This window comes from Oncorhynchus keta, chromosome 15 (assembly GCF_023373465.1).
Source record: "Oncorhynchus keta strain PuntledgeMale-10-30-2019 chromosome 15, Oket_V2, whole genome shotgun sequence".
NCBI classification, from domain to species: Eukaryota; Metazoa; Chordata; class Actinopteri; order Salmoniformes; family Salmonidae; genus Oncorhynchus; species Oncorhynchus keta.
The window spans coordinates 24,621,959-24,636,252 of NC_068435.1; the positions used below are offsets into that span (position 1 = coordinate 24,621,959).

Here is a 14,294-nt window from a genome sequence, read left to right on the forward strand (position 1 = left end):
TCTAGCTTGCTAGCTACGATTTTAAAGTATGATGTTGACATGATCAGTCCAATCAAATCTACGTGATTTGACATATTTCATCTGTGACCAATGACCTTGAGCCTTCTTGGACGGGCACTTCTCCTGTAAATCTATGAGAACACCCAAGGGGGCATGAACTGCCTTGCTCTCCCATAGATTCTGCTGTGATGTCGTGTCCCCATGAGTGACAGAATCCTGAGCCAATCATGGCGCAACCAGAGAAGATGAACAACCCCTATGCTCTGTGCTTTTGCTGGCTGCCCCTCCACCACAGAAAGCACTGCGCCAGGCCGAAACAGCTGCATTTTGGAGCTGCCTTACTCAAAGAAATAGACCAAGTTTGCATGCTGCTTTATTAAGTCAAGGATCTTTTTTTTCACATTGTTTGCTAAACGGATATGTCACATGAATGGATGCCAGAATTACAGATATGGCTCAAAACAGGTGAGGCTCTAAATGACGAGTCACCACTGGTGACAGAGCATAAGCAAAGAATGATCTAGCTAGCAGAACACAGACATACATGGTGAGTATGCCTGTTACAACATTAGCATGTCACCAAGAACACCAGCGCTCACCAGAAAATGCAACCGCATGGTATCGAACGACCAACAGCAGTAGAGGCTGCGGAGAATGAATTAATATAAGGATACCTAGTCAGTTGTATAACTGAATGCATTCAACTGAAATGTGTCTTCCGCATTTAACCCAACCACTCTGAATCAGAGAGGTGCTGGAGGCTGCCTTAATCAACATCCATGTCATCGGCGCCTGGGGAACAGTGGGTTAACTGCCTTGCTCAGGGGCAGAACAACAGATTTTTACCTTGTCAGCTCGTAGAATGTGTTTGTAGAATATGACTGGTGCGATGTCAGCTGATGCATCACCGGAGCCAATACTCAGGTTCCCTGTCTGAACTTGCTGCGCTTAATTTGTGGTAGATGATACATGACTCAAGTGTAGGCTACCCTAGACTGTGTCTGACAAAGAATAAACCATAGTAGTCAATTCGAAATTGAGATAAATGGGGACCATTTTCAAATATCCTGTATGAAGATCGGGTTAACCCTGCAGTTATGTCACAACGTGACATGAATGGTAAAAAGCAAGTCAAACCTTTTTTAGGGGGGGAAGAGAGCAACTGCACATGGAAAAAATCTAATGAAATCAAATATATTCCACTTTGTTTCTCTTCTTAGAATTTGAGTGAGCATGTAGCATTCAAGTATGAATCAAATTTCTTGGTTAATCTCAAATACATCTATTTGATAACTTTGCAAAGCCATGTCCCATTCAAATAACAATCTCACACACTGCAGGCAATACTGTAGATGCTAGAGCTACAAAGCAACTTTTTTGAGGGGACTTTATTTCTCTGAGAATGTGTGGCATGAATATAATACAACAACTACAATACACATTTGAAAATACAATCTTACAAGCACAGGAGCATATCATCCATTCTATTTCCTATGCATGACATCTGAAATGTGATGTCTAGCTAACACAGAGTAGGCTGGGTAGGCAGGGGACCAAACCTTAGAAGAGAGGGTCAGGGTCTATGCTATGTTATGAATGTGAACAAGAGCGGTATAACTATTCTAAAAACATGGTGTCAATGGGTCATCTAGCTCAGGGATTCTTAAAGTGGGGTCCACAAGGGGTCCGTGGCCAGATAAAAAAAAAGTCAAACAATATACATTTTTAAAATGATGTTTAACATTCCTTTCCAGGGCCTGAGACTTGGTTCGTCTGGCCATGCACTGCGGAAGTCATAGTAAAACTCCTTGAATGCTATTTTTATCTCACTCGAGTTGTGTTCTGATTATGAGGGGGTCCCTGATGAATTTGCTATCACAAAGGGGACCTCTATTCATAATAAAGACAGTCATGTGATACGTTACAGAGGTAAGTTATACAGTAATCCTGTGATAGAGTTGAGGCTCTAGCTACTCTGCCTGGTTTGTAATGAGGTTCCCATTGAATATTTTAGTTAGTGAGCGGGACTATTTTCTGGGAGCTGTTCTGCTGCTAAGTGACCTCCTCTTCCTGGCGGCGCCCACTGGCCGGATCTTCATCTCAGTGAAATCAAGAGACATGAGGTGGCCTTTCCATGGCTCCCAGTTCACACCCTGGTAGAGGTTAGGGGGACACATGACAACACATTAGATTACACAGTCAGGCAGTTTTTCATTCTGCTTCAGTCTTTAATAGGTCTACACTCTTAGGGGGAAAAAAGTGGTTTTCTAGAACCTAAAAGGGTTCTTTGGCTGTTCCAATAGGAGAACCATTTGAAGAACCCTTTTTGGATCCAGGTAGAACCCTATTGAGTTCCATGTGGAGCCCTTTACACAGAGGGTTGTATATGGGACCAAATTGTAATTACTTCGCTACTGTGGCCTATTTATTTCCTTCCTCCTCATGCCATTTGCACACACTGTATATATACTTTCTTTTTTTCTATTGTGTTATTGACTGTACACTTGTTTATTCCATGTGTAACTCTGTGTTTTTGTATGTTGTTTGTGTCGCACTTGGCCAGGTCTCAGATGTAAATGAGAACTTGTTCTCAACTGGCCTACTTGGTTAAATAAAGGTGGAATAAAAATGGATGTTATAGGCATGATATAAATCCAGTCTCCGGTAAAGAGAGGCACAGCCACACATTAGATTAGCCAGTCAGGCAGTTGTTTCATGATACTGACTGACACATGCTGATGAGCATTTTGGAACTATTTTAAATCTATCAACATTAGGTAAACGGATGGATTTATCCACTTTGCAAACTTCTATTAACTCTGTTTGTGTTGCCTACACCAAGACAGACGTAAAATTATTAAACATATTATTAAGAGAAACATGGTATAATGTGACAGGACAAAATGATACCCTTCCATTTTCTACCAACATTCTTCTTTGCAGAGACACAAACAAACAGTTCTTGTGAGACAACAACAGTTCTTGTTAGACTTTCTGAGAATGAAAGTTATCTATTAGCCCCTGCTATTTATAAGGCTTTTTGAGAAGAAAAATAAATAGTTCATAGATGTAGGACATAGCCATTTCAAACTAAGATTGGAAAGCCCCTACAGGACGCTCATGTACAGCCCCCATAGATTCTATATTATTCTATTACTGCCATCTGCTGGAACAATCTCCCACTAGATCCAAAATACTAAAGAGCACACTTCAAGTTTCAAGTTTTGAATGTACAGTGAAATGCCTTTCTTGCCAGCTCTAAATCCAACACCGCAGTAATCAATATCAACGTAGTACTACAAAACAATAACACACGAGAATAAGAAATAAGAAATAAGAACACTCCTTACCATGCTGTGTCTGTTGTCTCCGAATTTGCCGTTCAGGTTGGCAAGGTGACAGTTCTTGTACCACCAAGCGCCACGATGAGTCAGGGCGCAGTTACCAAGAGCAATGTCATTGTCATTGTCAACAGTAGAGAAAGGGCGACCTTGATGGTAGTTCATGGCATCACCTGGAAAACAATCATATACCACATTCACAGAATTGTTGTACGCAATCCAAGTCAGAGAAGGACAGTAGTAAAAGACCCCTAAATGGCAGGTAGACGTCAAACTGCCAGCTTTTATGTATTTTTAGCAAACCATTGTAAAAATAGAAGGTATTCAAGGTATTCAAGGTATTGTGTGATAATAGGTATGTTTGTTGGTTGGAGCCTTGGGTTTGTGTGGTGTGTATTGTGTAGAGTATTTATGCATGTATGCTTTAACAAATTGTTAGAAAGATACAAAGAGCTGGTCCACCTGCTGTTCCTCTGTATTTGCCGATGGTCAGCTTGAACTTCTGCTTTGCCGGGGCTATCTTGAAGTTGTCATAGACGGCATAGGCCTTCTCTGAACCCACTCCCAGGTCCACTCGCAACTCATACTGGGTAGGAGTATTGGTCAGCTCATAGATATTGTCCAGACCTATGGGTGAGAGTAACAGAATTGTGATGATGATTTACTTCATCATCGTGGTTGTCATCATCACCATCGTTGTGGTCGTCATCATCATCATCATCAGAGCAGCAGCATCATCTTCATCATCATCAGCATCATCAAATTTCAATTCCATGAGAGGAACTACTAGGGACATAACAGTCCTATTTAGATACAAGAGATTAAAAGGATGCCTTTACAGTACTAACCGAGCCAGAACTCATCAGTCATGTTCCCAAAGCCGGCCATGTACTGTCTCCAGCGCTTCATGAAGTCCATCTGTCCATTGTTGCGTCTTTGTAACACCTGTGGAGTGATGTACCGTAGATCTCAGTCTCTGCTCACACACAGAGTTGATTGACAGTTTATATTGATGAGAGTAATGTTCAATCTATCCTGACATGTTTTTCTTTCAGCCATCAATAACATGAATCCTAATGTACGTTAGCTTGACCATACCACCCATCCACCGCCATCAGTGTCCATGTCACAGTACACGTCCATGGGCTTGGTGCGATCACTGTTGATATAAATCGTGTAGATTCCACTTGCCATGTTACCATTCGTCTTAATCTGAGTACAGTCCATGGGGAACGGGTGCAACAAACCCACTGTTAAAGGTACAAGTACAGTGATGTCAGTAAGCTTTCATTTTCAGGGGGGAAAAAGTAAGTTGTGTTAACTAATTTACTCTGATAAAGCAATAAACAAATTGACCAGAAGGTTGGCTGTCCAATTAACCAATGTGACCAATTAAAAGATGAGAAAGGAATGAGACATTACTAATTACACTACATTAATAGCACAAGAGCTTAGTGAAATGCAAACGTCTCCACACTGACATGTGAATAAATCAGACTAGTTTGGTCTAGGGAGGAAGTTCATAGAGGGCACATCATACCTGTTTTGAATGTGGTCTCTATCACTCTGCTCTTCTTTGCTCCTCTGTAAGCGAGGAGGGTAACAATATAGTTCTTTCCCATCTCCAGGCCTGACATGGCAAACCTGCTCTCTCCTTCCCTCAGCTTCTTCTCAAAAGTCTATTCAGAACACAGAGGAATTATAATCCTTGGCTGGGACAAAGAAGAGTCACTGACACAGAATTCAAGACCATTTATGTTGATTTTACAATATTTTGCTACTAGAGGTCAGGGGTATATACACAGTATTTCTTTTTTGCACAAGATGCACACCTTGTATAAAATCAGGCCCGGTGTTATGGACGGGCCTTAGGGGGCCTGGTCCACCCTACAGTACCTCCTTGCCCTTAAAATATAGATCATTTATTTGCCGGAGATGCGTGCTGACAGAAAGACATCAATCTCAGATAAAAGATCTAAGCGAGTGAAACAGCGCCGCTCTGTCTCATAAAAGGCGCTGCATGGTCAATCCTAAGTCTTCATTGTAATACGGCCTCTGCAGAAGTCAGGTTATTCATACTTCTTGCGCTTCACGGAGCAGAGCAGAGCTGTTGTTACGTAAATTGTCATGGAAGTGAGTTCGTGTTTATACAGGACCTCCCGCCCTCACCTACCTTCAACCAATCATGTCAATGCAGAACTCTACAGAGCACACCGCATTGTTACAAAATGTGGCAGACGCACAGCAATGCGGTGCCCCGCACAATTTGGCCTCAATTTGGTCAGGGAGGTGACCAAGAACCCAGTCGGAAGCTACTCCTCAATAAAAGGCACATGACAGCTCGCTTGGACTTTGCCAAAAGGCACCTAAAGACTTTCAGAACAGGTCTGATGAAACCAAGATTGAACTCTTTGGCCTGAATGCCAAGCGTCACATCTGGAGGAAACCTGGCACCATCCCTATGGGTAAGCATGGTGGTGGCAGCATCATGCTGTGGGGATGTTTTTCAAAGGCAGGGACTGGAAGACTAGTCAGAATCAAGGAAAAGATCAATGGAGCAAAGTGCAGAAAATTCCTTAATGAAAACCTGCTCCAGAGCACTCAGAACCTCAGACTGGGGCGAAGGTTCACCTTCCAACCGGACAACGACCCTAAGCACAAAGCCAAGACAATGCAAGAGTGGCTTCAGGACATGTCTGAATGTCCTTGAGTGACCCAATCGGAGACCGGACTTGAACCTAGTCGAACATCTCTGAAGAGATGAAGAGAACCTGATAGCGCCTTGAGAGGATCTGCAGAAATGAATGGGAGAAACTTCCTAAATACAGGTGTGCCAAGCTTGTCGCGTCATAGCCAGGAAGACTCACGTCTGTAATCGCTGCCAAAGGTGCTTCAACAAAATACTGAGTAAAAGGTCTGAATACTTATGTAAATGTAATATTTCAGTTGTTTTATTTTGAATAAATTGGCTAAAATGTCTAAAAACCTGTGCATGCGTTGTCTTTATGGGGTATCGTGTGTAGATTGATGAGGGAAAAAACATTTTAATCAATTTTAAAATAAGGCTGTAACCTAACAAACAAAAAAGGGGTCTGAATACTTTCCGAAGGCACTGTACATGTCAGCAACCACAGCTAAGTCACTGAAACCCTTAAGGAGTTGCAGTCAGTTTTGGAATGGCTGGCCAGTAATAAACTGGTATTGAACATCTCTAAAACTAAGAGCATTGTATTTGGTAAAAATGATTCCATAAGCTCTAGACCTCAGCTGGATCTGGTAATGCATGGTGTGGCTGTTGAACAAGTTGAGGAGACTAAACTGTCATGGTCAAAACACATAGATTCAATGGTTGTACAGATGGGAAGAGGCATGTCCATTATAAAGAGATGCTCTGCTTCTCTGACACCACACTCCAGAAAGTATATCCTGTGGGCTCTAGTTTTGTCTTATCTTGATTATTGTCCAGCCACATGGTCAAGTGCTGCATGGAACTCCCATCTCATATTGCTCAAATGAACAGTAAACATTGTTAAAAAAAACAGTTAAAGCAACACCTCACCGCTCAACGCCTCTCCCCTATTTGACCTAAATATTGTGTGTATGTATTGATATGTAGGTTATGTGTGCCGGTTTTTAAATGTATGTAGTTCTGTCCTTGAGCTGTTTTTTGTTTATTAATGTTCTGTATTATGTCATGTTTCATGTTTTGTGTGGTCTCCAGGAAGAGTAGCTGCTGATTTCGCAATAGCTACTGGGGATCCTAATAAAATACCAAATAGCAAAAGGATGAAAGGTCATTGTGATCGCCAATACTAAAAGATAAAAAAATATAACTGACAATGATAATAGATTTATATAGCTATGCACAGATGTCATAACATTGGATACATCACTGTTTACAACTACTAGAGGGTGAACCATGTGAGAATCAAAGTACCTTCAATGTGCCATCCTCAGCTCTGAATGTGAGGATGTAGCCATCGATTCTGGCTAAGGGAGCAGTCCAGGTCAGGGTCGCAGCGTCCAGCTTAACATCTGACGCTTTTAGGTTCTTAGGCGAATCAATTTCTATGAAGAGAAGATCCAAAACATAAGCATTTCAGTCAAATGAAAACGGGAATATGTTCAGTTGCAGTCATTGAATAAGATTCTGTATAATTTATCATGCCTTTCATTCCTCCATCTCTATTCTCCAAAAAAGGTCACTGTATATGTCTCACATAATGAGCAGATCCTTGAACTGTTAGTCAGAGTTGACCAGCATTCCAGTAAGAGTGGAGGAACCTGCAGCTCCTCAATGATTATGCCTCCACAAGATAAGCTCCTGTTCAGTAATGACTATCTGCCTCATTGGACAATGAATGCGTGGAATTATCATGAAAAGACTTGGCTGTCGACTGGAGCCCCAGGGCAAATAGATAACCTGTCTCAGCTGGTGTGGAGCTCTTCCTGCTGACCCGGGAGCCCTTGACAGCCCAAATGTAGACTGTGTAGATGACTCCAGGCCTCAGCCCAGTCAGCCTGTAGGAGCTGCTGTCTGCCCCCACAGGGATCTCCCCACTGGAGCCCTCAGCAGAGCTGTAGCTGATCATGTAGCCGTCGATGTCCGCTAGAGGTCTGTCCCACGACACATCGGCTGTATCCTCGGTCACTTCTCTGGTCAAGAGGTTAGTAGGAGCATCCAGATCTGGAGAACCATTGATATAAGGGTTAATGCTCTTCTGTGTCATGTCATGAAGTCAGTTTACACACCAATATCAAAGTTTGTCAGAGATTATCAGGCCTCATAAATGGTTTAATATTGATATAAGTCCATGTGCCTTGCCATTTGTTGTGTAGATCTACTGTACCCATTTGCCATCATCCCAAATCCCAAAATAATGTAAAATGTATGCACTATCTTAAATTATGAATTAGGGCAGTTTTTCTTTTCTATTCATTTGGGATTTAGGCACATAGTTGAACATGAACAAATACTACAGTTTCCTATAGAATACTACATTACTTACTATAGAATTCTGTAGTATACTGCAGTATATTGTACTACACAATGGAGTACCCTCGGTCATGTGTGGTACTTACTATATAATTCTGTAGTATATTGTAAAATAATATAGTAAATACAACAGTATATTACAGACTGCAAAACTACAGTAAATACTACAGTAATGTCAATAAAACACTACACTCCGCAAAAACACTAAAATAATTAATATAGTATATTAAATTACAGTATTGCATTTGTAAATACATTGCCCATTCCAGTCCCCCATATCCCAATTTGTGTCACCCATAAGTAGCAAACCCACATGACAAGTATAGACCATATATTGTGTTCTCTACAGGTTATAAAAAGGAGCAGAAGCTGTAAACTGTCTGTTCAGACCTCAGTCCTACCTACCTACAGGTTATGGAAACTTGAACAAAGATGACTCATTAACATCTCTACAGTGTGTGGGATCTCACTCCTCACACTCAAAAAGTATGAGACTAGTAAGTGACCTGTTTCAGCTACAGTGGAGCTCTTCCTGCTGACCCGGGAGCCCTTGACAGCCCAGATGTAGACTGTGTAGATGACTCCAGGCCTCAGCCCAGTCAGCCTGTAGGAGCTGCTGTCTGCCCCCACAGGGATCTCCCCACTGGAGCCCTCAACAGAGCTGTAGCTGATCATGTAGCCGTCGATGTCCGCTAGAGGTCTGTCCCATGACACATCAGCTGTATCCTCGGCCACTTCTCTGGTCAAGAGGTTAGTAGGAGCATCCAGATCTGGAGAACCATTGATATAAGGGTTAATGCTCTTCTGTGTCATGTCATGAAGGTTGTGACATTTAATTAATTTACTGTTTCAAGACCTGCTGTACATAAGAGAGCTGTAAATCACTCTCATTGTATAAGAGAGATTTTAAAGGGACATTTCATACACCAAAATCAAAGTTTGTCAGAGGTTTTCAGGCCAAATAAATTGTCTAATATTGATATTTAAGTCCATGTGCCTTGCAATTGTTGTGTAGATCTAGCCATGTGCACTCATCCCAAATCCAAAAAGAATGCTAAATATAGGCACTATCTTAAATTATAAATGTACAGTTATTTTCTTTTCCATTCATTTGGGATTTAGGCACATAGTTGGACATGAACAAATACTAAAGTTTACTGTAGAATACTACATTATATACAATGGAATTCTGATGTAAACTGTAGTATACTGTAGTATATTATACTACACAATGTAGTATCCCTTGGTCATTTGTAGTACTTACTATATCATTTTTTACAATAATATAGTAAATAATACAGTATACTACATGCCACAAAACTACAGTAAATACTACAGTAATGTCAATAAAACACTACAGTCCGCAAAAACACTAAAGTAATTACTATAGTATTATACGACTTCGACTTAGGCCAAACAACACCCGTGGCACTATATCCTCCAAACACCGGCTTCTCGGGCCTTATCAAATCAAATCAAATGTATTTATATAGCCCTTCTTACATCAGCTGATATCTCAAAGGGCTGTACAGAAACCCAGCCTAAAACCCCAAACAGCAAGCAATGCAGGTGTAGACGCACGTTGGCTTTAATATTATACTACATTATTTCATTTGCATATACCCTGCCCATTCACATATCCCAATTTGTGCCACACATAAGTGACAAACCTACATGACAAGTATAGACCATATATTGTGTTCCCTACAGGTTATAAAAAGGAGCAGAAGCTGTAAACTGTCTGTTCAGACCTCAGTCCGACCTACCTACAGGTATGGAAACTTGAACAAAGACAAACCCTAAACTAACATCTCAACAGTGTGTGGGATCTCACTCCTCACACTCAAAAAGTATGAGACTCGTTAGTGACCTGTCTCAGCTACAGCGGAGCTCTTCCTGCTGACCCTGGAGCCCTTGACAGCCCAGATGTAGACTGTGTAGATGACTCCAGGCCTCAGCCCAGTCAGCCTGTAGGAGCTGCTGTCTGCCCCCACAGGGATCTCCCCACTGGAGCCCTCAGCAGAGCTGTAGCTGATCATGTAGCCGTCAATGTCCGCTAAAGGTCTGTCCCACGACACATCGGCTGTGTCCTCGGTCACTTCTCTGGTCAAGAGGTTAGTAGGAGCATCCAGATCTGGAGAACCATTGATATAAGGGTTAATGCTCTTCTGTGTCATGTCATGAAGTTTGTGACATTTAAATTATTTCCTGTATCAAGACCTGATGTACCTGAGAGAGCTGTAAATCACTGTAATTGTGTAAGAGAGATTTTAAAGGGTCAGTTCACACATCAAAATCAAAGTTTGTCAGAGATTATCAGGCCTCATAAATGGTTTAATATTGATATAAGTCCATGTGCCTTGCCATTTGTTGTGTAGATCTACTGTACCAATGTGCCATCATCCCAAATCCCAAAATAATGTAAAATGTAGGCACTATCTTAAATTATGAATTTAGACAGTTTTTATTTTCCATTCATTTGGAATTTAGGCACATAGTTGAACATGAACAAATACTACAGTTTCCTATAGAATACTACATTACTTACTATATAATTCTGTAGTATACTGTAGTATATTGTACTACACAATGTAGTATCCCTCAGTCATGTGTGGTATTTACTATATAATTCTGTAGTATATTGTAGAATAATATAGTAAATACAACAGTATATTACAGACTGCAAAACTACAGTAAATACTACAGTAATGTCAATAAAACACTACACTCCGCAAAAACACTAAAGTAATTAATATAGTATATTAAATTACAGTATTGCATTTGCAAATACATTGCCCATTCCAGTCCCCCATATCCCAATTTGTGTCACCCATAAGTAACAAACCTACATGACAAGTATAGACCATACCTGTATATTGTGTTCCCTACAGGTTATAAAAAGGAGCAGAAGCTGTAAACTGTCTGTTCAGACCTCAGTCCTACCTACCTACAGGTTATGGAAACTTGAACAAAGATGACTCATTAACATCTCTACAGTGTGTGGGATCTCACTCCTCACACTCAAAAAGTATGAGACTAGTTAGTGACCTGTTTCAGCTACAGTGGAGCTCTTCCTGCTGACCCTGGAGCCCTTGACAGCCCAGATGTAGACTGTGTAGATGACTCCAGGCCTCAGCCCAGTCAGCCTGTAGGAGCTGCTGTCTGCCCCCACAGGGATCTCCCCACTGGAGCCCTCAGCAGAGCTGTAGCTGATCACGTAGCCGTCGATGTCCGCTAAAGGTCTGTCCCACGACACATCGGCTGTGTCCTCGGTCACTTCTCTGGTCAAGAGGTTAGTAGGAGCATCCAGATCTGGAGAACCATTGATATAAGGGTTAATGCTCTTCTGTGTCATGTCATGAAGATTGTGACATTTAATTGACTTACTGTATCAAGACCTGCTATACCTGAGAGAGCTGTAAATCACTGAAATTGTATAAGAGAGACTTAAAAGGAACAGACTACACACCAAAATAAAAGTTTGTCAGAGGTTTTCAGGCCGAATAAATGGTCTAATATTGATATATAAGTCCATGTGCCTTGCCATCTGTTATGTAGATCTAGCCATGTGCCCTCATCCCAAATCCCAAAAGAATGAAAATATAGTCACTATCTTAAATTATGAATTTAGACAGTTATTTTCTTTTTCATTAATTTTGAATTTAGGCATGTAGTTGGACATGAACAAATACTACAGTTTACTATAGAATACTACATTATATACAATGGAATTCTGTAGTGAACTGTAATATACTGTAGCATATTATACTACACAATGTAGTATCCCTTGGTCATTTGTAGTACTTACTATATAATTTTGGAGAATAATGTAGTAAATAATAGGGTATACTACACACCACAAAACTACAGTAAATACTACAGTAATGTCAATAAAACACTACAGTCCGCAAAAACACTAAAGTAATTACTATAGTATTACACGACTTCGACTTAGGCCTAACAACACCCGTGGTAATATATCCTCCAAACATCGGCTTCTCTGGCATTATAACTTAAATATTATAATACAGTATTTCATTTGCATATACCCTGCACATTCCACTTCCCCATATCCCAATTTGTGCCACCCATAAGAAACAAACCTACATGACAAGTATAGACCATATATTGTGTTCCCTACAGGTTATAAAAAGGAGCAGAAGCTCTGAACTGTCTACTCAGACCTCAGTCCGACCTACCTACACGTATGGAAACTTGAACAAAGACAAACCCTAAACTAACATCTCAACAGTGTGTGGGATCTCACCCCTCACACTCAAAAAGTATGAGACTACTTAGTGACCTGTCTCAGCTATAGCGGAGCTCTTCCTGCTGACCCTGGATCCCTTGACAGCCCAGATGTCGACTGTGTAGATGACTCCAGGCCTCAGCCCAGTCAGCCTGTAGGAGCTGCTGTCTGCCCCCACAGGAATCTCCCCACTGGAGCCCTCAGCAGAGCTGTAGCTGATCATGTAGCCGTCGATGTCCCCTAGAGGTCTGTCCCACGACACATCGGCTGTATTCTCGGTCACTTCTCTGGTCAAGAGGTTAGTAGGAGCATCCAGATCTGGAGAGACATTAGTAAATGGGTCAAATATCATATTAGTGTTCCATGCTGTTATTTTTTATCCCTCTAGGAGAAATAATGTTATGTTGCACATTTTCACAAGTGCAAAAAAAATGACTTTGTGACAGGCAAAATATTTCTCTAGTAAAGATTTGTTTCGAAGTATCACAAGTATTTTGCATACAATTTACAGTCTTATATTTGAGGAATTATTCTCCAAAATCAGATTTTGTCTTGTGTTTTTAGACCTCAAAAGTGGTCTTCTGTTGAGATAAGTTCCCATCCCAGGCCATCAGTTTTGTAATTCTAGCTATATGCCAAACCTCTAAATGACTAGGAAAGATAAGCACCATGTCATTTCCAGCTTTGCAGTGCTTATCTTATCTTTTCATTTGGGGTTAAGGAATTTAACTTGCTGGATCTACGCAACCAATGGCGTGGGATGTGGACTCATCTTGACATTCTTTTTATGTCTAAAAAGCATCTGACAAACCTACATTTTGGAGTGGAATGTCCCTTTATGTATAACATATTGTTTGAAAACACAATTATCTGTGATGGTCAGTTGAGCTATGACTAAGGACGAGTGAAACAAGTTTGAGTGATAATTTGTTGTGGTACACACTCCTTTTTATAGTCCCAGATCTATTACAAATGTGTCCTATTCTAAGTAACTGCCATATCCACCACAGGAGGTTGGTGACACCTTAATTGGGGAGGACAGGCTTGTGGTAATGGCTGGAGCGGAATCACTGCAATGGTATCAAATACATCAAACTCATGATTTCCATGTGTTTGATGCCAGTCTATTCACTCCACTCCAGACGTTATTATAAGCCGTCCTCCCCTCAGCAGCCCCCTGTGATATCCACATGTTTTTTTGACCCTTTAAATTACAAGACAAGTTTGTGACCTGTCTCAGCTTCTGTGGAGCTCTTCCTGCTGACCCGGGAGCCCTTGACAGCCCAGATGTAGACTGTGTAGATGACTCCAGGCCTCAGCCCAGTCAGCCTGTAGGAGCTGCTGTCTGCCCCCACAGGGATCTCCCCACTGGAGCCCTCAGCAGAGCTGTAGCTGATCACATAGCTGTCAATTTCAGCTTGGACTTTTTCCCATGTTACTGTCGTTGTGTCCTCTGTCACTTCTCTGGTCAACAGGTTAGCAGGAGCATCCAGATCTGAAAAGGTATCAGTATAAGTAAGTAGGTAATTAGTTTCAGTATATACTATGTAAGTATCAGGCACTAAAGGCTATATGTGTTCGGGATTATGTTACTTTCTTTCTTTTTCAAAGTAAAACCAACGCGTGTCGGCTTTTGGCTTTCGCCAATACATTTTCAGACATTTTTAAATCAAATATCAGTGTCCACTTTAGACTCAATTTAGCCTCT

At 41.2% G+C, this 14,294-nt stretch overlaps 1 protein-coding gene across 14 annotated transcripts in view; it reads right to left on the bottom strand.

Moving 5' to 3' along the window:
- Nucleotides 1-1,349: 1,349 nt before the first annotated feature.
- Nucleotides 1,350-14,294, bottom strand: part of LOC118394644 (tenascin-N-like) — a 38,435-nt gene continuing 25,490 nt past the window's right edge. For 2 of the 14 annotated variants that reach the window (XM_052463730.1, XM_052463731.1), the window contains 13 exons: nt 13,818-14,081; nt 12,641-12,904; nt 11,386-11,649; nt 10,208-10,471; nt 8,844-9,107; nt 7,765-8,028; nt 7,279-7,409; nt 4,882-5,020; nt 4,440-4,591; nt 4,190-4,286; nt 3,804-3,968; nt 3,351-3,514; nt 1,350-2,153 (listed from right to left, as the gene is read on the bottom strand). In XM_052463730.1, the coding sequence (XP_052319690.1) occupies nt 2,028-2,153; nt 3,351-3,514; nt 3,804-3,968; nt 4,190-4,286; nt 4,440-4,591; nt 4,882-5,020; nt 7,279-7,409; nt 7,765-8,028; nt 8,844-9,107; nt 10,208-10,471; nt 11,386-11,649; nt 12,641-12,904; nt 13,818-14,081 (2,558 nt within the window). In that variant the 3' untranslated portion in view covers nt 1,350-2,027. The remainder of the gene's footprint in view (nt 2,154-3,350; nt 3,515-3,803; nt 3,969-4,189; nt 4,287-4,439; nt 4,592-4,881; nt 5,021-7,278; nt 7,410-7,764; nt 8,029-8,843; nt 9,108-10,207; nt 10,472-11,385; nt 11,650-12,640; nt 12,905-13,817; nt 14,082-14,294) is intronic. The other 12 variants (XM_052463735.1, XM_052463736.1, XM_052463732.1 and 9 more) reach the window with 12 other exon arrangements.